This window comes from Chiloscyllium plagiosum, unplaced genomic scaffold (genome assembly GCF_037043375.1).
Source record: "Chiloscyllium plagiosum isolate Xiang-an unplaced genomic scaffold, Cpla_swu_hap1 HiC_scaffold_5, whole genome shotgun sequence".
NCBI classification, from domain to species: domain Eukaryota; kingdom Metazoa; phylum Chordata; class Chondrichthyes; order Orectolobiformes; family Hemiscylliidae; genus Chiloscyllium; species Chiloscyllium plagiosum.
This window is the reverse complement of record NW_028270143.1, coordinates 137,505,795-137,528,561: the sequence shown is the minus strand read 5'-3', so window position 1 is coordinate 137,528,561 and position 22,767 is coordinate 137,505,795. Positions and strand designations below refer to the sequence as shown.

The 22,767-nt window shown below is 51.0% G+C and overlaps 1 protein-coding gene across 1 annotated transcript in view; it reads right to left on the bottom strand.

The window, feature by feature from the left end:
• LOC122547394 (plectin-like) overlaps positions 1–22,767 on the bottom strand; it is a 208,692-nt gene that overhangs the window by 52,254 nt on the left and 133,671 nt on the right. Inside the window, 6 exon segments of the mRNA XM_087987780.1 lie at positions 893–976; positions 1,950–2,047; positions 2,050–2,305; positions 5,913–6,051; positions 16,109–16,287; positions 22,372–22,529. Coding sequence (XP_087843906.1) covers positions 893–976; positions 1,950–2,047; positions 2,050–2,305; positions 5,913–6,051; positions 16,109–16,287; positions 22,372–22,529 — 914 coding nt within the window.

The following is a 22,767-nucleotide window of genomic DNA, read 5'->3' as shown; positions in this document are numbered from 1 at the left end:
TGCACACCTTAGCACAGGATGGGATGGGGGGGGGGGGGTCAGGAGGGGTGAGGGGGAGAGGGGAGAGGGTTGGGGATGGGCAGGGGTATGGGGAAGGGAGGGGGAGAGGGTGGGGGCAGGGGTTTGGGAAGGGGAGGGTAGGGGGTGAGGGTGGGGCAGGGGTATGGGGAGGGGGCAGGGGGAACGGGGAGGGGGAGGGGGCAGGGGGAACGGGGAGGGGTATGGGGAAGGGAGGGGGAGAGGGTGGGGCAGGGGTTTGGGAAGGGGAGGGTAGGGGAGAGGGTGGGGCAGGGGTATGGGGAGGGGGCAGGGGGAACGGGGAGGGGGAGGGGGCAGGGGGAACGGGGAGGGGTATGGGGAAGGGAGGGGGAGAGGGTGGGGCAGGGGTTTGGGAAGGGAGGGTAGGGGGAGAGGGTGGGGCAGGGGTATGGGGAGGGGGCAGGGGGAACGGGGAGGGGGAGGGGGCAGGGGGAACGGGGAGGGGTATGGGGAAGGGAGGGGGAGAGGGTGGGGCAGGGGTTTGGGAAGGGGAGGGTAGGGGGAGAGGGTGGGGCAGGGGGTATGGGAGGGGGCAGGGGGAACGGGGAGGGGGAGGGGGCAGGGGGAACGGGGAGGGTATGGGGAAGGGAGGGGGAGAGGGTGGGGCAGGGGTTTGGGAAGGGGAGGGGTAGAGGGAGAGGGTGGGGCAGGGGTATGGGGAGGGGGCACGGGGAACGGGGAGGGGTACGGGGAGAGGGAGGGGAACGGGGAGAGGAGGGGGAACGGGGAGAGGGAGGGGGAACGGGAGGGGTACGGGGAGAGGGAGGGGAACGGGGAGAGGAGGGGGAACGGTGAGGGGTAGGGGAGGGGGCAGGAGAACGGGGAGGGGCCATTGTTGTTCCTGTTTGCTGACCTTGATCGCATCAATGTACTGCTTGGCAAATTTCTCACATTCGTCCACCTTCTCTCGGTTTTTCATAACTTCCTGCAGGACTTTCTGTAAAACCAAGACGACTGAAGTTAGAACAAAAAATGAGAGCTCAGCAGCTTCGATATTGCCCACCCCCTGGGAATCCTTCTCCCCGAGATCCACACCCTCCTCCCTCCACCCCCAGGGTCACTCTGCCCTCTCCCCATTTCCCCCCCCTTCTCCCCAGGGTCCCCCTGCCCCCTCCCCCCCTCTCCCCAAGGATCCTCCTCTCCCCAGGGTTCCCCCTCTCCCACCTCTCCCCAGGGTCCCCCTGCCCCCTCCCCCCTCTCCCCAGGGATCCTCCACTCCCCAGGGTTCCCCTCTCCCCCCTCTCCCCAGGGTCCCCCTGCCCTCTCCCCCCTCTCCCCAGGGTTCCCCCTCTCCCCCCTCTCCCCAGGGTCCCCCTGCCCTCTCCCCCCAGGGTCCTCCTGCCCTCTCCCCCGGGTTCCCCCTCTCCCCCCTCTCCCAGGGTCCCCCTGCCCTCTCCCCAGGGTCCCCCTGCCCCTCCCCCCTCTCCCCAGGGTTCCCCCTCTCCCCAGGGTCCCCCTGCCCTCTCCCCCCTCTCCCCAGGGTCCCCCTGCCCTCTCCCCCCAGGGTCCTCCTGCCCTCTCCCCAGGGTTCCCCCTCTCCCCCCTCTCCCCAGGGTCCCCCTGCCCTCTCCCCCCTCTCCCCAGGGTTCCCCCTCTCCCCCCTCTCCCCAGGGTCCCCCTGCCCTCTCCCCCCAGGGTCCCCCTGCCCCCTCCCCCCAGGGTCCTCCTGCCCTCTCCCCGGGTTCCCCCTCTCCCCCCTCTCCCCAGGGTCCCCCTGTCCCTCCCCCCTCTCCCCAGGGTTCCCCCTCTCCCCAGGGTCCCCCTGCCCTCTCCCCAGAGTCCCCCTGCCCCTCCCCCCTCTCCCCAGGGTTCCCCCTCTCCCCAGGGTCCCCCTGCCCTCTCCCCAGGGTCCCCCTTCCCGCCCCCCCCCCCCCCCGCGCCCCCCCCCTCCCCTGGGCAGTTGCAAGTACCTGTTCTTGCTGCAGTTGTTGTTTCAAGCTGCTGCTGCCTCTGATGGCTACAGCTTGCATCTTTTCCTGACGCTCTTTAGTTTCCCGAATCCACTGATCAGCCAATCATGAACGTCCCGGTAGTAGGTGAGGTGCCGTCCCAGTTGGTCGAGTTCCCGGGAGCGGGTATCGATCTGGCCCTGGATTCCTTGCCAGTGCTCCAGGAGTTGTTGGACACACTCCCGGTATCGATCCAGGTCCACGTCTCTCTCACTGTGACTGCGGATCATTCGCTCATTCACCACTTTGGCTTTGCTCAGCTCACTCTCCAGGTTATCGAAGATTTGTTGGTTATTACCCACCTCCACTCGCATTCCCTGAACACCAGAGGAACACCAATTAACAGCTGTGTCACACCGAGGCGGTGAGTGAGTCACACCGAGGCGGTGAGTGTGTCACACCGAGGCGGTGAGTGAGTCACACCGAGGCGGTGAGTGAGTCACACCGAGGCGGTGAGTGTGTCACACCCCGAGGCGGTGAGTGTGTCACACCCGAGGCGGTGAGTGAGTCACACCGAGGCGGTGAGTGTGTCACACCGAGGCGGTGAGTGAGTCACACCGAGGCGGTGAGTGTGTCACACCGAGGCGGTGAGTGTGTCACACCCCGAGGCGGTGAGTGTGTCACACCGAGGCGGTGAGTGAGTCACACCGAGGCGGTGAGTGTGTCACACCCCGAGGCGGTGAGTGTGTCACACCGAGGCGGTGAGTGAGTCACACCGAGGCGGTGAGTGTGTCACACCGAGGCGGTGAGTGAGTCACACCGAGGCGGTGAGTGTGTCACACCGAGGCGGTGAGTGAGTCACACCGAGGCGGTGAGTGTGTCACACCGAGGCGGTGAGTGTGTCACACCCCGAGGCGGTGAGTGTGTCACACCGAGGCGGTGAGTGTGTCACACCCCGAGGCGGTGAGTGAGTCACACCGAGGCGGTGAGTGTGTCACACCCCGAGGCGGTGAGTGTGTCACACCGAGGCGGTGAGTGTGTCACACCCCGAGGCGGTGAGAGTGTCACACATCGTGACGGTGAGTGTGTCACACACTAAGGCGGTGAGTGTGTCACACATCGTGACGGTGAGTGTGTCACACCGAGACGGTGAGAGTTACACACCCCGAGATGGTGAGTGTGTCACACCATGACGGTGAGTGTGTCACACACCGAGACGGTGAGTGTGTCACACACCGAGACGGTGAGTGTGTCACACCGTGTGAGTGTGACAGACATCGAGATGCTGAATGTGACAGACACTGAGACGGTGAGTGTGACACATCCCGAGATGGTGAGTGTGACATACCCTGTGACGGTGAGTGTGACACACCATGTGACGGTGAGTGTGACAGACACCGAGAGGGTGAGTGTGATACCCTGAGACAGAGGAGAGCTGAGGCAGATGGGGGTCTGACAGTGCTGCAGCTGAGATCCACCCACAGAGTCTCTCTCTCTCTCTCTCACACACACATATACCCACACACACATCCCATACACACACCCCCCACACACAGACAGACACACACACCCACACACACATATACACACACACACAGACACACACACCCACACACACACCGCTCTCCCCCCCCACACACACACACCCCACACACACCCACACACACACCTACACCCACACACAGCCCCAGACACACACCCCACACATACAGACACAGACACACACACCACACACACACCCACACACACACCGCCCTCCCCCCCACACACACCCACACACACAACTACACCCACACACAGCCCCAGACACACACCCCACACATACACACACACCCACACACACATACACACACAGACACAGATACACACACCCCCAGACACACATCCCACACATACACACACTCAACGCCCTCCCCCCACACACACCCACCCCCCCACACATACCCCCCCACACACACCCACCCCCCCCCACCCCCCCACACACACCCACCCCCCCCACACACACACACCCCTCCCCCCCACACACACCCACCACCCCCCCACACACACACACACACACCCCACACACACACACCCCCCCCACACACACACCCCCCCCACACACACACCCCCCACACACACACACCCCCCCCCACACACACACACACCCACTCCCCCCACACACACACACCCCTCCCCCCCCACACACACCCCCCCCCCCCCACACACACACACACCCCCCACACACACACACTCCTCCCCCCCCCCCCCACACACACACACCCCTCCCCCCCCACACTGATGTGTCTGGGGATTTAGAACACTTACAGAAACTGCCGATACCGAACTTTGGAAGAATCCAACAGTCACCGTGCTCTGAACCAACAGTGAGAGGGCACCGGTTTACTCTCATCTACCTGTTTGGTCACTTTGTCAAAAAACTCAATAAGGTTTGTGAGGCGTGACCTACCCTTCACAAAACCATGCTGACTGTCCCTGATCAGATTATTCTTTTCTAGATGATTATAAATCCTATCTCTTTTATAACCTTTTCCAACATTTTACCAATAACTGAAGTAAGGCTCATTGGTCTATAATTACCAGGATTGTCTCTACTACCCTTTTTGAACAAGGGAACCACATTTGCTATCCTCCAGTCCTCAGGCACTATTCCTGTAGACAACGATGATCTGAAGATCAATGCCAAAGGCTCGGCAATCTCCTCCCTGGCTTCCCAGAGGATCCCAGGATAGATCCCATCTGGCCCAGGGGACTTGTCTATTTTCACACTCTGCAGTATTTCTAATACCTCTTCCTTGTGAACCTCAATCTCTTCTAGTCTAGATGCAAGTATCTCTGTATCTTCCTCACCAACATATTCATTTTCTATAGTGAACACTGTGAAAAAATATTTATTTAGTGCTTCCCCTATCTCCTCTGACTCCACACACAATTTCCCACTATTATCCTTGATTGGCCCTAACTTAACTCTCATCATTCTTTTATTCCTGACATTCCTATGGAAAGCCTTAGGGTTAACCCTTATCCTATCCGCCAACAACTTCTCATGTCTCCTCCTGGCTCTTCTGAGCTCTCTTTTTCGGTCTTTCCTGATTTCCTTGTAACCTTCAAGCGCCCTGAGTTTTCACATTTTGTCCTAACATAAGCCTTCTTCTTCCTCTTGACCAGGGATTCCACTTCCTTAGTAAACCACGGCTCACGCGTTCTATATCTTCTTCTCTGCCTGACAGGTACATACTTATCTAGGACAAACAGGAGCTTTTCCTTGAATAAGCTCCACATTTTTAATGTGCTCATCCCCTGCAGTTTCCTTCCCCATTCTACACTTCCTAAATCTTTCCTAATTGCATCGTAATTTCCCTTCCCCCAGCTGTAACTCTTGCTCGGTGGAGTACACTATCCCTTTCCATCACTAAAGTAAACCTGACAGAATTGTGATCACTGTCTCCAAAGAGCTCACCTACTTCCAAATCTAACACCTGGCCAGGCTCGTTATTAAGTCTGAAGTGGCCTCGCCCCTTGTAGGCCTGTCTACGTACTGTCAGGAAGCCCTCCTCCAGACACTGGACGAAAACTGACCCATCTATAGTACACGTACTTTAGTGATCCCAGTCAATATTTGGATAGTTGAAGGCCCCCATGACAACTACCCTGCCTCTCTCACTCCTATCGAGAATCATCTTTGCTATCCTTTCATCTACATCTCTGGAACTACTCTGAGGCGTATAGAAAACTCCCAGCGTGGTGACTTCTCCTCCTTTCCTGTTTCTAACCTCAGCCCATACTGCCTCAGTTAATGAGTCCCCAAATATCCTTTCTACAACTGTAATATTGTCCCTGATCAACAATGCCACACCTACCCCTCTTTTACCATCTTCTCTGTTCTTACTGACTCAGTCAGGGTCAGTCCTGCTCACACTCAGTCAGGGACAGTTTCTTTCACACACTAATACCCACTTTCTCTGGTAGGAGCAGCCATCTTACCTTGAGCTGTTTTTTGTAGGACTCCAATGACTTTGCATCAGCTGGAACATTGTTCACCTCTCTCAGCTGAGTCTCATATTTCTTGACCAAATCCTCAGCCTCCTGTGTGCTGCGAATGACCACATCAATTGTCTTCAATCTGAAAACGAAAGGAAATGAGTCGGTGAGTAGAGGGCAGTCTCTCTGCTAATGCTGCTCTGTATTTCACAAAAACAGACAGGTCACCTCCATCTCTGCCCCAAATATCGCATGTAATTACTTTCCCGTCTCGAGATGGTGTTGAGCTTCTTGAGTGTTATTGGAAATGCACTTATCCAGGCAGATGGAGAGCATTCTATCACACTCCTGCCTTGTGCCTTGTAGATGGTGGAAGGGCTTTGGGGAGTCAGGAGGGGAGTTACTTGCTGCAGGATTCCCAGCCTCTGACCTGCTCTTCTGTCACGTCAGGAAGGAGAAAGTGAGGACTGCAGAGTCAAAGAATGTGGCACTGGAAAAGCACAGCCAGATCGGGAGCATCTGAGATACAGGACAGTCAACATTTCAGGCATTAACCCTTCATCAGGAATGTGACAAAGAGCGGATGCTCGATAAAGTGACTCTCCCGCTCCTCAGATCGGGTCGGACCGGCCCTGCTTTTCCAGCGTCACATTGTTTGATATTGCAGCATCAAACCGAATACAATAAACATTAAAACTGAGAAATAAAGATACTGGAGCACCACGTGGAAGGAGACAAGATGGATCAGACCAGTACTGTCTCACACACCAGCTTTGCTGGGCAGTGACAATACGTGTAAATCTGTATGTGAGTGTGTGTCCCTGTGTAAGACAGCGGGAGTGTGCGTAAATCTGTATGTGAGTGTGTCCCCCTGTGTAAGGCAGTGGGAGTGTGCGTAAATCTGTATGTGAGTGTGTGTCCCTGTGTAAGACAGCGGGAGTGTGCGTAAATCTGTATGTGAGTGTGTGTCCCTGTGTAAGACAGCGGGAGTGTGCGTAAATCTGTACGTGAGTGTGTGTCCCTGTGTAAGACAGCGGGAGTGTGCGTAAATCTGTACGTGAGTGTGTGTCCCTGTGTAATTCAGCGGGAGTGTGCGTAAATCTGTACGTGAGTGTGTGTCCCTGTGTAAGACAGCGGGAGTGTGCGTAAATCTGTATGTGAGTGTGTGTCCCTGTGTAAGACAGTGGGAGTGTGCGTAAATCTGTATGTGAGTGTGTGTCCCTGTGCAAGATCGCGGGAGTGTGCGTAAATCTGTTTGTGAGTGTGTGTCCCTGTGTAAGACAGTGGGAGTGTGCGTAAATCTGTATGTGAGTGTGTGTCCCTGTGTAAGACAGCGGGAGTGTGCGTAAATCTGTACGTGAGTGTGTGTCCCTGTGTAATTCAGCGGGAGTGTGCGTAAATCTGTACGTGAGTGTGTGTCCCTGTGTAAGACAGCGGGAGTGTGCGTAAATCTGTATGTGAGTGTGTCCCTGTGTAAGACAGCGGGAGTGTGCGTAAATCTGTTTGTGAGTGTGCGTCCCTGTGTAAGACAGTGGGAGTGTGCGTAAATCTGTATGTGAGTGTGTGTCCCTGTGTAAGACAGTGGGAGTGTGCGTAAATCTGTATGTGAGTGTGCGTCCCTGTGTAAGACAGTGGGAGTGTGCGTAAATCTGTATGTGTGTGTGTGTCCCTGTGCAAGATCGCGGGAGTGTGCGTAAATCTGTACGTGAGTGTGTGTCCCTGTGTAAGACAGCGGGAGTGTGCGTAAATCTGTAAGTGAGTGTGTGTCTCTGTGTAAGACAGCGGGAGTGTGCGTAAATCTGGATGTGAGTGTGTGTCCCTGTGTAAGACAGTGGGAGTGTGCGTAAATCTGTATGTGTGTGTGTGTGTCTGTGTAAGACAGCGGGAGTGTGCGTAAATTTGTACGTGAGTGTGTGTCCCTGTGTAAGACAGCGGGAGTGTGCGTAAATCTGTACGTGAGTGTGTGTCCCTGTGTAAGACAGTGGGAGTGTGCGTAAATCTGTATGTAAGTGTGTGTCCCTGTGTAATTCAGCGGGAGTGTGCGTAAATCTGTACGTGAGTGTGTGTCCCTGTGTAAGACAGCGGGAGTGTGCGTAAATCTGTATGTGAGTGTGTGTCCCTGTGCAAGATCGTGGGAGTGTGCGTAAATCTGTATGTGAGTGTGTGTCCCTGTGTAAGACAGCGGGAGTGTGCGTAAATCTGTATGTGAGTGTGTGTCCCTGTGTAAGACAGTGGGTGTGTGCGTAAATCTGTATGTGTGTGTGGCCCTGTGTAAGACAGCAGGAGTGTGCGTAAATCTGTACGTGAGTGTGTGTCCCTGTGTAAGACAGTGGGAGTGTGCGTAAATCTGTACGTGAGTGTGTGTCCCTGTGTAAGACAGCGGGAGTGTGCGTAAATCTGTATGTGAGTGTGTGTCCCTGTGAAAGACAGCGAGAGTGTGCGTAAATCTGTATGTGTGTGTGTGTCCCTGTGTAAGACAGCGGGAGTGTGCGTAAATCTGTATGTGAGTGTGTGTCCCTGTGTAAGACAGCGAGAGTGTGCGTAAATCTGTACGTGTGTGTGTGTCCCTGTGTAAGACAGCGGGAGTGTGCGTAAATCTGTACGTGAGTGTGTGTCCCTGCGTAAGACAGTGGGAGTGTGCGTAAATCTGTACGTGTGTGTGTGTCCCTGTGTAAGATAGCGGGAGTGTGCGTAAATCTGTATGTGAGTGTGTGTCCCTGTGTAAGACAGCGGGAGTGTGCGTAAATCTGTATGTGAGTGTGTGTCCCTGTGTAAGACAGCGGGAGTGTGCGTAAATCTGTACGTGTGTGTGTGTCCCAGTGCAAGATCGCGGGAGTGTGCGTAAATCTGTACGTGTGTGTGTGTCCCTGTGTAAGACAGCGGGAGTGTGCGTAAATCTGTACGTGTGTGTGTGTCCCTGTGTAAGACAGCGGGAGTGTGCGTAAATCTGTACGTGTGTGTGTGTCCCTGTGTAAGACAGCGGGAGTGTGCGTAAATCTGTACGTGTGAGTGTGTGTCCCTGTGCAAGATCGCGGGAGTGTGCGTAATTCTGTATGTGAGTGTGTGTCCCTGTGTAAGACAGCGGGAGTGTGCGTAAATCTGTACGTGTGTGTGTCCCTGTGTAAGACAGCGGGAGTGTGCGTAAATCTGTATGTGAGTGTGTGTCCCTGTGTAAGACAGTGGGAGTGTGCGTAAATCTGTACGTGTGTGTGTGTCCCTGTGTAAGACAGCGGGAGTGTGCGTAAATCTGCACGTGAGTGTGTGTCCCTGTGTAAGACAGCGGGAGTGTGCGTAAATCTGTACGTGAGTGTGTGTCCCTGTGTAAGACAGCGGGAGTGTGCGTAAATCTGTATGTGAGTGTGTGTCCCTGTGTAAGACAGTGGGAGTGTGCGTAAATCTGTATGTGAGTGTGTGTCCCTGTGTAAGACAGCGGGAGTGTGCGTAAATCTGTACGTGAGTGTGTGTCCCTGTGTAAGACAGCGGGAGTGTGCGTAAATCTGTATGTGAGTGTGTGTCCCTGTGTAAGACGGCGGGAGTGTGCGTAAATCTGTATGTGAGTGTGTGTCCCTGTGTAAGACAGCGGGAGTGTGCGTAAATCTGTACGTGAGTGTGTGTCCCTGTGTAAGACAGCGGGAGTGTGCGTAAATCTGTACGTGTGTGTGTGTCCCTGTGCAAGATCGCGGGAGTGTGCGTAAATCTGTACGTGTGTGTGTGTCCCTGTGTAAGACAGCGGGAGTGTGCGTAAATTTGTACGTGTGTGTGTGTCCCTGTGAAAGACAGCGGGAGTGTGCGTAAATCTGTACGTGTGTGTGTGTTCCTGTGTAAGACAGCGGGAGTGTGCTAAACCTGTACGTGAGTGTGTATCCCTGTGTAAGACAGCGGGAGTGTGCTAAATCTGTACGTGTGTGTGTGTCCCTGTGTAAGACAGCGGGAGTGTGCGTAAATCTGTACGTGTGTGTGTGTCCCTGTGTAAGACAGCGGGAGTGTGCGTAAATCTGTACGAGAGTGTGTGTCCCTGTGTAAGACAGTGGGAGTGTGCGTAAATCTGTACGTGTGTGTGTGTCCCTGTGTAAGATAGCGGGAGTGTGCGTAAATCTGTATGTGAGTGTGTGTCCCTGTGTAAGACAGCGGGAGTGTGCGTAAATCTGTATGTGAGTGTGTGTCCCTGTGTAAGACAGCGGGAGTGTGCGTAAATCTGTACGTGTGTGTGTGTCCCTGTGCAAGATCGCGGGAGTGTGCGTAAATCTGTACGTGTGTGTGTGTCCCTGTGTAAGACAGCGGGAGTGTGCGTAAATCTGTACGTGTGTGTGTGTCCCTGTGTAAGACAGCGGGAGTGTGCGTAAATCTGTACGTGTGTGTGTGTCCCTGTGTAAGACAGCGGGAGTGTGCGTAAATCTGTACGTGTGAGTGTGTGTCCCTGTGCAAGATCGCGGGAGTGTGCGTAATTCTGAATGTGAGTGTGTGTCCCTGTGTAAGACAGCGGGAGTGTGCGTAAATCTGTACGTGTGTGTGTCCCTGTGTAAGACAGCGGGAGTGTGCGTAAATCTGTATGTGAGTGTGTGTCCCTGTGTAAGACAGTGGGAGTGTGCGTAAATCTGTACGTGTGTGTGTGTCCCTGTGTAAGACAGCGGGAGTGTGCGTAAATCTGCACGTGAGTGTGTGTCCCTGTGTAAGACAGCGGGAGTGTGCGTAAATCTGTACGTGAGTGTGTGTCCCTGTGTAAGACAGCGGGAGTGTGCGTAAATCTGTATGTGAGTGTGTGTCCCTGTGTAAGACAGCGGGAGTGTGCGTAAATCTGTATGTGAGTGTGTGTCCCTGTGTAAGACAGCGGGAGTGTGCGTAAATCTGTACGTGAGTGTGTGTCCCTGTGTAAGACAGCGGGAGTGTGCGTAAATCGGTATGTGAGTGTGTGTGCCTGTGTAAGACAGCGGGAGTGTGCGTAAATCTGTATGTGAGTGTGTGTCCCTGTGTAAGACAGCGGGAGTGTGCGTAAATCTGTACGTGAGTGTGTGTCCCTGTGTAAGACAGCGGGAGTGTGCGTAAATCTGTACGTGTGTGTGTGTCCCTGTGCAAGATCGCGGGAGTGTGCGTAAATCTGTACGTGTGTGTGTGTCCCTGTGTAAGACAGCGGGAGTGTGCGTAAATCTGTACGTGTGTGTGTGTCCCTGTGAAAGACAGCGGGAGTGTGCGTAAATCTGTACGTGTGTGTGTGTCCCTGTGTAAGACAGCGGGAGTGTGCGTAAATCTGTATGTGAGTGTGTGTCCCTGTGTAAGACAGTGGGAGTGTGCGTAAATCTGTATGTGAGTGTGTGTCCCTGTGTAAGACAGTGGGAGTGTGCGTAAATCTGTATGTGAGTGTGTGTCCCTGTGTAAGACAGCGAGAGTGTGCGTAAATCTGTATGTGTGTGTGTGTGTCCCTGTGTAAGACAGTGGGAGTGTGCGTAAAACTGTACGTGTGTGTGTGTCCCTGTGTAAGACAGCGGGAGTGTGCGTAAATCTGTATGTGAGTGTGTGTCCCTGTGTAAGACAGCGGGAGTGTGCGTAAATCTGTACGTGTGTGTGTGTCCCTGTGTAAGACAGCGGGAGTGTGCATAAATCTGTAAGTGAGTGTGTGTCCCTGTGTAAGACAGCGGGAGTGTGCGTAAATCTGTACGTGTGTGTGTGTTCCTGTGTAAGACAGCAGGAGTGTGCTAAACCTGTACGTGAGTGTGTCCCTGTGTAAGACAGCGGGAGTGTGCTAAATCTGTACGTGTGTGTGTGTTCCTGTGTAAGACAGCGGGAGTGTGCTAAATCTGTATGTGAGTGTGTGTCCCTGTGTAAGACAGCGGGAGTGTGCGTAAATCTGTACGTGTGTGTGTGTGTCCCTGTGTAAGACAGCGGGAGTGTGCGTAAATCTGTATGTGAGTGTGTGTCCCTGTGTAAGACAGCGGGAGTGTGCGTAAATCTGTATGTGAGTGTGTGTCCCTGTGTAAGACAGCGGGAGTGTGCGTAAATCTGTATGTGTGTGTGTGTCCCTGTGTAAGACAGCGGGAGTGTGTGTAAATCTGTATGTGAGTGTGTGTCCCTGTGTAAGACAGCGGGAGTGTGCGTAAATCTGTATGTGAGTGTGTGTCCCTGTGTAAGACAGTGGGAGTGTGCGTAAATCTGTATGTGTGTGTGTGTCCCTGTGTAAGACAGCGGGAGTGTGTGTAAATCTGTATGTGAGTGTGTGTCCCTGTGTAAGACAGCGGGAGTGTGCGTAAATATGTATGTGTGTGTGTGTCCCTGTGTAAGACAGCGGGAGTGTGTGTAAATCTGTATGTGTGTGTGTGTCCCTGTGTAAGACAGCGGGAGTGTGTGTAAATCTGTATGTCCCTGTGTAAGACAGTGGGAGTGTGTGTAAATCTGTATGTGAGTGTGTGTCCCTGTGTAAGACAGCGGGAGTGTGCGTAAATCTGTATGTGAGTGTGTGTCCCTGTGTAAGACAGCGGGAGTGTGCGTAAATCTGTATGTGAGTGTGTGTCCCTGTGTAAGACAGCGAGAGTGTGCGTAAATCTGTATGTGAGTGTGTGTCCCTGTGTAAGACAGCGGGAGTGTGCGTAAATCTGTATGTGAGTGTTTGTCCCTGTATAAGACAGCGAGAGTGTGCGTAAATCTGTATGTGAGTGTGTGTCCCTGTGTAAGACAGCGAGAGTGTGCGTAAATCTGTATGTGAGTGTGTGTCCCTGTGTAAGACAGTGGGAGTGTGCGTAAATCTGTATGTGAGTGTGTGTCCCTGTGTAAGACAGCGAGAGTGTGCGTAAATCTGTATGTGAGTGTGTGTCCCTGTGTAAGACAGTGGGAGTGTGTGTAAATCTGTATGTGAGTGTGTGTCCCTGTGTAAGACAGCGAGAGTGTGCGTAAATCTGTATGTGAGTGTGTGTCCCTGTGTAAGACAGCGAGAGTGTGCGTAAATCTGTATGTGAGTGTGTGTCCCTGTGTAAGACAGCGGGAGTGTGCGTAAATCTGTACGTGTGTGTGTGTCCCTGTGTAAGACAGTGGGAGTGTGGGTAAATCTGTATGTGAGTGTGTGTCCCTGTGTAAGACAGCGGGAGTGTGCGTAAATCTATATGTGAGTGTGTGTCCCTGTGTAAGACAGTGGGAGTGTGGGTAAATCTGTATGTGAGTGTGTGTCCCTGTGTAAGACAGCGGGAGTGTGCGTAAATCTGTACGTGTGTGTGTGTCCCTGTGTAAGACAGTGGGAGTGTGGGTAAATCTGTACGTGTGTGTGTGTCCCTGTGTAAGACAGTGGGAGTGTGGGTAAATCTGTATGTGAGTGTGTGTCCCTGTGTAAGACAGCGGGAGTGTGGGTAAATCTGTATGTGAGTGTGTGTCCCTGTGTAAGACAGTGGGAGTGTGTTACCTTCCTCTGGGTTTGTGTTTGCTCTTGCTGTTTGCAGAAACTTCAACCTAGAATGGGCGGGTCCTGGGACCTTGAGCAGAAAGACAGTGGAATAAGAGACAAGGGGAGAAGTGGAAGAGAGAAAGGAAAGGTGGAGTGGTGGAAGGCAGGAAAATAAATGGGACCAACGTGCAAACTACAGCTGAGATGATGAGGAAGTTTCAAAAGAGAAGCCTCAAGGCTTTGTCTTTAATGCAAAGAGCATTAGCAATGAGGGTGACAAATTAAGAATGCAAAGTGATATAAATTATTCGGATGCAGTTGCAATCTCACAGACGTCACTGTTGTGATCCAGGATAGGAACTGTATATCCAAGGTGTTCAGTCTCCATGAAGCACAAATAGGGAAAGGAGGTGGGGTAGCAACGTTAGTAAAGGAGTTCCAATCCATTAGCACAGAAGGATATTGGCTTAGAAAACCATGATCTGGAATTTGTACAGGGTGGAGAGAGGAAAAACCAAGAGGCAGAAGGTGTGGCTGGGTTTGCTTTCTTTTTTGAGAGATTATCTACAGTGTGGAAACAGGCTATTTGGCCCAACAAGTACACACTGACCCTCCGAAGACTAACCCTTCATTTCCAACAGGAATCATTGAAATCATGGCGAGAGTATAATGTTCAGTTGGAGACTGAATGGGTTCAAAATACAGGTACATGTGTTAAATAAGGGTAATTACAAAACAATGAGAGTAAAACTGGCTGCAGGGGATTGGGAAGGGAGTGTGGCAGCAAAGGGATGGGCTCACCATGGTTCATCGCAGAAACTGAGCAGAGTATCAAATTGGAAGGAAAAACATGCAATGTGGCAGAGATTAGTGATAAACCAGTGGATATGGAAAGTTTTAAAAACCAATAACTGATCATCAAAAAATTAATAAATAGCAAGATAAAGGTTGAGGAGTAACTTGCAAGTAATATCAAGATGGACAGAAAGAGCATCTTTAAGGAAATCAAATGGAAGAGAGAGGCCAAAGAGAGCCTGGGCCTTTTGAGGATGAAGCTGGGGGAATAATACCAAGGGACGAGGAAATGGCAGAGGAGCTGAATAAATACCTTGCATCAGTCTTCACTGTCGAAGACACTAACAGCATTTTAAAATGACCAAATAATCAAGGGGTCAAAGGTGGACAGAAAATAAATACAATAACCATCACTAGAAAAAACGTACGAGGGAAACTAATAGATCGAAAGATCTGTTGTGTCCAAGGATATTAAGAACAATGAACAAAGAACATCACAGCACAGGAACAGGCCCTTCGGCCCTCCAAGCCTGTGCTGATCCAGATCCTCTATCTAAACCTGTCGCCTATTTTCTAAGGATCTGTATCCCTCTGCTCCCTGCCCATTCATGTATCTGTCTCGACACATCTTAAATGACGCTATCGTTCCCGCCCGTACCACCTCCAGGCCCCCACCTTCTGGGTAAAGAACTTCCCACCTATATCTCCCCTAAACGTTTCCCCTCTCAGCTTGAACTTGTGACCTCTAGTAACTGAGACCCCACTCTGGGAAAAAGCTTCTTGCTATCCACCCTGTCTATACCTCTCATGATTTTGTAGGCCTCAATCAGGTCCCCCCTCAACTTCTGTCTTTCCAATAAAAATAATCCTAATCTACTCAACCTCTCCTCATAGCGAGCACCTTCCATACCAGGCAACATCCTCGTGAACCTCCTCTGCACCCTCTCCAAAGCGTCCACATCCTATTGGTAATGTGGGGACCAGAAGTAGATATGGAAATAGTGGATGCACTGGTAGGAATTTTTTTTTTAGATTACTTACAGTGTGGAAACAGGCCCTTCAGCCCAACAAGTCCACACCGACCCGCCGAAGCGCAATCCACCCAGACCCATTCCCCTACATTTACCCCTTACCTAACACTACGGGCAATTTAGCATGGCCAAGTCACCTGACCCTGCACATTTTTGGACTGTGGGAGGAAACTGGAGCAGCCAGAGAAAACCTACACAGACACGGGGAGAATGTGCAAACTCCACACAGTCAGTCGCCTGAGGCGGGAATTGAACCCGGGTCTCAGGCGCTGTGAGGCAGCAGTGCTAACCACTGTGCCACCGTGCCGCCCATTTCCTGGAATCCTTGTATTCTGGAAAAGTTCCAGGCGATTGGAAAACAGCCTTACTTTAAAAAGTGAAGGAGAGAAAAAAAACAGGTAACTTTGGGCCAGTGATCTTAACGTCTGCTATTGGGAAAATGTTCCAGCCTATTATGAAGGATACAACAGCCTAACATTGAGAAAGTTATAACAGGATCAGTTCGAATCAGGGTAGTTTCATGAGGTGAGGAGAATTCAGGCCTGAAAGATCTTTTAGGATTTCTTTGAGGATGTAAGAAGCAGGATAGACAAAGGGGAACAATGGATGTAACATGCTTGGATTTTCAGAAGGTGTATGATAAATACACATCAAGGTAGGATTTATAAAGTAAATGGTACAGTCCTGACGAATGTTGTGAAACAGAGGGACCGAGGAGTACAAGTACATAATTCATTTAAAACGATATTACACGTAGACAGGGTGGTGAAGAAGGCCCAGACAGTGTCGGGTCTGGGACATTAAGTATATTCAAGGCTGAGATAGATAGATTTGTAATCAGTTGAAAGCAGTTGAGGATATAGGGAGAAGGCAGGAAAATGGAGTTGAGGATGATCAGATCAGCCATGTTGGATGGTGAGGGACCCATTGGGCTGAATGGCTTTGTTTAGTTCTGATATCACATGGTCTTTTCTCAGGCCATGCAGGAGGCCCTGGGAGGTGGGACTCACTTGTCCAGGTAGATAGCAGACAGACTGTAGACCCGGTCCATCTTCTCGGTGGTCAGGTCGAGTTCGGAGCGCAGTGTGGGTGCACTGCTCAGCTGCTCAGGCATGGCCAGGACTTTCTCTGTCTTCTCCGTCACCGTGTTCAGATTCTTCTGAATCCCTTCCAGCTCCAAGTGGATTTTCTGCCAGACAAGAGATGAAACAGAATTGTGAGTCAGCTTCTGTCACTGAACAAAGATAGTGTGATGGTCTGAATACCTCTCTCCCTCTCCCTCTCTAACGCTCCCTCTATTTCTCTCTTTCCTTCATTCTTGCCCTCTCTTCCCTCGATAGATCACTTTCTCCATCTCCTCTCTGTCTATCTTCTGTTTCTCTCATCTATTTCCTTTCGATCCCCCTCAATTTGTGTCACAATAATGAGGTTCACAACATTATTTTATTTTGTGACAATGGGTTTACCTTAATGTAAACTTTAACTTTTCTGAAGCTTGCCCCAGAACAAACCCTGCAGGAGCTTGAGATGGACCACCCACTCGGCATTCCTGCCTGAAGGTGGCTGTGGAAGCTTCAGCCTTATCTTTCACATTAATGTGCTGGGCTCCTCCATCCTTCTGTTTATAATATTATATAATATTTATAATATTTTACTCTAGTGATGGAGAGGGATAAGTGTGCACTGCAGGGCAAGAGTTATAGCTGGGGGCAGGGAAATTATGATGCGGTGAGGCATGACTTAGGATGTGTGGCTTGGAAAAGTAAGCTTCAAGACAAGGGTGTAATTGATATGTGGAGCTTGTTCAAGGAGCAACTATTGAGTGTCCTTGATAAGTATGTACCCGTCAGGCAGGGAGGAAAGGGTCGTGTGAGGGAGCCGTGGTTTAATAAGGAATTGGAATCCCTTGTTAAATGGAAGAGGGCGGCCTATGTAAAGATGAGGCGTGAAGGTTCAATTGGGGCGATTGAGAGTTATAAGGTAGCCAGGAAGGACCTGAAGAGAGAGCTAAGAGCAGCAAGGAGGGGACATGAAAAGTCCTTAGTTGGTAGGATTAGGGAAAACCCAAAGGCTTTCTATAGGTATGTCAGGAATAAAAGAATGACTAGGGTAGGATAGTAGTGGGAAGTTGCGTGGAGGCTGAAGAGATTGGGGAGACACTGAATGAATACTTTTCGTCAGTATTCACTCAGGAACAGGACATTGTTGCCGATGTGAATATTGAGTCACAATTAATTAGAATGGATGGCTTTGAGGTATGTAGGGAAGAGGTGTTGGAAATTCTGGAAAGGGTGAAAATAGATAAGTCCCCTGGGTCTGATGGCATTTATCCTAGGATTCTCCGGGAAGCAAGGGAGGAGATTGCAGAGCCATTGGCCTTGATTTTTATGTCCTCGTTGTCTACAGGAGTAGTGCCAGAAGATTGGAGGCTAGCAAATGTGGTTCCCTTGTTCAAGAAGGGGAGTAGGGATAACCCTAGTAACTATAGGCCAGTGAGTCTCACTTCTGTTGTGGGCAAAGTCTTAGAGAGAATTGTAAGGGATAGGATTTATGAACATCTGGATAGGAATAATGTGATCAAGGATAGTCAGCATGGTTTTGTGAAGGGCAGGTCGTGCCTCACAAACCTTATTGAATTCTTTGAGAAGGTGACTAAGGAGGTGGACGAGGGGAAAGCGGTAGATGTGGTGTATATGGATTTTAGTAAGGCGTTTGATAAGGTTCCCCATGGTAGACTACTGCAAAAAATACGGAGGTATGGCATTGAGGGTGAGTTGGAGGTTTGGATTAGGAGTTGGCTGGCTGGAAGAAGACAGAGGGTAGTAGTTGATGGCAAAGGTTCATCTTGGAGTGCCGTTACTAGCGGTGTTCCGCAAGGATCTGTTTTGGGACCATTGCTGTTTGTCATTTTTATAAATGACCTGGAGGAGGGGCTAGAAGGTTGGGTGAGCAAGTTTGCGGATGATACGAAAGTCGGTGGAGTTGTTGACAGTGAGGAAGGATGTGTCAGGTTACAGCGGGATATAGATAAGCTGCAGATCTCTGAAAGTTGCCACCCAGGTAAATAGTGCGGTGAAAAAGGCATATGGCGTACTGGCTTTTATTGGTAGAGGAATTGAGTTCCGGAGTACTGAGGTCATGTTGCAGTTGTATAAGACTCTGGTGCGTCCGCATCTGGAGTATTGTGTGCAGTTTTGGTCGCCATACTATAGGAAGGATGTGGAGGCACTGGAACGGGTGCAGAGGAGGTTTACCAGGATGTTGCCTGGTATGGTAGGAAGATCGTATGAGGAAAGGCTGAGGCACTTGGGGTTGTTTTCATTGGAGAAAAGAAGGTTTAGGGGTGACTTGATAGAGGTGTATAAGATGATTAGGGGGTTAGATAGGGTCGACAGTGAGAATCTTTTTCCACGTATGGAGTCAGATATTACAAGGGGGCATAGCTTTAAATTAAGGGGGTGGGTAGGTATAGGACAGATGTTAGGGGTAGGTTCTTTACTCAGCGAGTCGTGAGTTCATGGAATGCCCTGCCAGTAGCAGTGGTGGACTCTCCCTCATTATGGGCATTTAAACGGGCATTGGATAGGCATATGGAGGATAGTGGGCTTGTGTAGGTTAGGTGGGCTTGGATCGGTGCAACATCGAGAGCCGAAGGGCCTGTACTGCGCTGTACTCTTCTATGTTCTATACCGTAAGACACAAGAGCAGAAATTAGACCATTCTGTATGTTTTACTTAGATCCCCCTCATCCTTCTAAACTCCATTGAGTATAGACCCAGAGTCATCAAACATTCCTCATATGTTAAGCTTCTCATTCCTGGGACTATTCTCGGGAATCCCTTCTGAACATGCTCCAGGGCCAGTACATCCTTCCTGAGGTATGGGGCCCAAAATTCACACAATCCTCCAAACTTGGTCTGACCAGAGCCTTATAGAGACTCAGAAGTACATCCCTGTTTTAATATTCAAGTCCCCTCAAAATAAATGCCAAGTCTCTTTGGACTTCAGATTTCTGAATTTCCTCCCCCTTTAGAAAATAGTCCACGCCTCCATTCTTCCGACCAAAGTGCATCACCTCACACTTCCCCACGTTGTCCTCCATCTGCCACTTCTTTGCCCACTCTCCTATCCTGTCCAAATCCTTCTGCAGCCTCCCCACCTCCTCAATGCTACCTGTCCCTCTACCCACCTTTGTATTGTCTGCAAACGTGGCCAGAATGCCCTCAGCTCCTTCATCTTGATCGTTATTGTATAAAGTGAAAAGTTGTGGTCCCAACACTGAGCCTTGTGGAACACCACTTGTCACCGGCTGCCATCCTGAGAAGGACCCTTTTATCCCAGTCTCTGTTTTCTGCCCGACAGCCCAGCTTCTATCTGTGCTAGCACCTTGCCCCTAACACCATGGGCACTTAGCTTACTCAGTAGCGTCCTGTACGGCACCTTGTCGAAGGTTTCCTGAAGTCCAGGTAGATAACGTCCATTAGCTCTCCTTGGTCTAACCTGCTCATTACTTCCTCAAAGAATTCTAGCAGATCTGTCAGGTGTGACCTCCCCTTGATGAAACAATGCGGACTTTGCCGTATTTTACCGTACACTTCCACGTGGAGCCTCTTCCTCCAGTGAATTGTTTAATTGTCCATCAACATGCAACAGTGAGGAGGGAGTGGGCACTGTCGGAGGGTCAGTGCTGAGGGAGCGGGCACTGTCGGAGGGTCAGTGCTGAGGGAGTGCTGAACTGTCGGAGGGTCAGTGCTGAGGGAGTGGGCACTGTCGGAGGGTCAGTGCTGAGGGAGACCACTTCCCTCTGACTAATGCACCTATTCCCTATAGGCAATTTAGCCTGGCCAATCCACCCTCCCTTTGGATTGTGGGAGGAAACCCACGCAGACACGGGGAGAATGTGCAAACTCCACACAGTCAGTTGCCTGAGGCGGGAATTGAACCCATGTTCCTGGCGCTGTGAGGCAGCAGTGCTAACCACTGAGCCACCATGCCACCCTAAACTCCAACAGACACAAGCCTAGTCTGTCCAGAAGATATAGAAGCAAGTTAGGCCATTTGGCCCATCATCTCCTCCACCTTTCGATCATCTCTGATCTGTTTCTCATAAGACAATCCTTCTCTTCCAGATACTGATCTGGGACATCTCCGTCTAACAATCATCTCTAATGCATTTCCACCGTTCCTTAAATATGGAGACCAAAACTGCACAAGGTATTAACGATGTGGCCTTGCCAATGCCCTGTATAACTGAAACATTACAGCATATCTTACATTATTACATCCTTCCGAAACAGGCGACTGAGTTGGACGATCAGCCATGAGCTGGAGCAGGCTTCAAGGGCCAAATTTTGCTGGTTGAGGGTTTTTATTGCCCATCTCTAATTGCCCAGAGGGTAGCTGAGATTCAACCACATTGCTGTGGGTCTGGAGTCACATATAGGCCAGAGCAGGTGAAGATGGTAGAATTCCTTCCCCAAAGGACATTAATGAAGCTGATGGATGTATCTGACAGTCGGCAATAGTTGTCATTAGACTAGATTTTCATAAAATTCCAGATGGTATTGAATACAACATCATCAAGGTGCTGCGGTGGGATTTCAGCTGATGTCACTGGGACATTAGCATCTGAATTACTCATTACACCACCACAGACTCCTTCCGGCTCCTTCCTATTCCAATTCCTACCTCCATCCAAACGGATTGTACATCCTGCTTTCCTGAACCAGGATTACAGTAACTATTAGACTGCATCACCTCTAGATTGCTTCCTCTTGAATGTCAGATAGTCCTCAATGTTCAGAACTCAGGTCTCATCACCCTGCAGCCAGTCCTCTGTAATCACCATCAGATTGACTACAATTACATCATTGTGCACGAGTCCATTCGGCCCACTGCACTCTAGCCCATTCAGATACACAGCCAGTTCCTTCATTACTATGTTACCTTTGCAATGTTGCTGCATTCACTGTCCTGCTTCCCAGTCCCTGCTCTTTATCCTGCAGGCTCCAGTAGTTCAGGAGAGAGTCAGGCTCCTTATCAATGAGTTGAGGGATTCTGTCTCAGCCACCACTAGGCAGGCAATTCCAGAGACTCACCACCTTCTGCTGGGGAGGGGGGGACATTCCTCATACCAAAACCAAAATTACTGGAGGAACTCAGCAACTCAGGCAGCACGTGTGGACAGAAAGCAAGGTTAATGCTTTTGTTGTACTGACTTTTCATTGGATCTGTTTTCTCTTGACAGATGCTGCTAGACCTGCTGAGTTTCTCCAGCAATTTCTGTTTCAGATTTCCAGCATCCACAGTTCTGTTTTATTTTAAAAGATTTTCTCTTTTGTTTCCACAAAATCACCTGAAACCCCTCTCTGTCGGGTAAACAGGACCCCCCCTCCCCCCTCCCCATACAGGTTCCCCCCCCCCCCCCCCCCCCCAGTATACTCCTCCCAGGACCTTCAATGAAGGTGCCTCTCTGTCACCTGTACTTTAAGGAGATTAATCCCAGCCTCTCCAATCCTTTCTCTTGCAGCAATTTCCAAACCGTGATAACATTCAGAACTGCACACAACATTCAAATGGATGCACAAAGCTGGAGAAGCACCCAGTGTTCCTGAGGGAGGGAATTCCAGGATTCTGACCCAGTGACAGTGCAGGAACGGTGATATATTTCCCAGTCAGGATAGGGAGTGACTCGGAGGGGAACGTGCAGGGGGTGCTGTTCCTGTGTGTCTGCTGCCCTTGTCCTCTGACGGTTTGGGGTTGGTTTAGCTCAATTGGGAACAACTCTGTAGGACTCTCCTCCTCAAACTCCCCCCTCACCTGAGGCATGGTGACCTTTGGATTAAACCACACCAATCATCTGGAATCATCACCAATGATCGGCGCAACATCGAGGGCCCAAGGGCCTGTACTGCGCTGTATTCTTCTATGTTCTATGTTCTATGTTCTATCCCCCCTCTCTAACGGTTTAGTAAGACTATGGCAACATTATCTTTATCTTCTAGATGGAAGTGGGTGTGGGTTTGGAAAGGGCTGTCTGAGGGTCTTTGGTGAATCTCTGCAGTGCATCTTGTAGATAGTACACACTGCTGCTACTGAGCGTAGGTTGTGAGGGGAGCAGGTGTTAAAGGTGGTGATGGGAGTTTATAAAATCTGATACAACCTTTGGCTTCATTTTAACCTCCAAGTCTTTCACCAAGGCTCTGCATTAGTTTGGCCTCCTTTCCCCTCCCTGCTGTTCCAGTCTGGGGTAAGCCGGTGACGAGTCACCTACCTGCTGTTCATTGAGTCGCTGCTTACACTCTCCCAGTGGGTCCTTGTCCAGTGGCTGTCGGATTTTGTGGATCGTTCGCTTCTCACAGGACTCCAGCTGCAGGCGGATATCCTTCAGCTGTGTCACATACTGTCTACAACTGGCTTCATCCTGCTCACCTACAGGAGGCAGAGATAGGGGGAGGTAGGCAGAGGAGGGAGAGAGAGGAAGGGAGGGTGAAGGAGAGAGCAGGCAAGAGAGAGAGAGAGGGGAGAGAGAGAGAAGGGGAGATGTGGAGGGAGGGGAGAGAGAGAAGGGGGGAGAAGGGGGAGATGGGGAGAGGTGGGGAGAGAGAGAGAGAGAGAGAGAGAGAGAGAGAAAAGGAGTATGTTAAAGGCTGACTCTATCTGAAACATC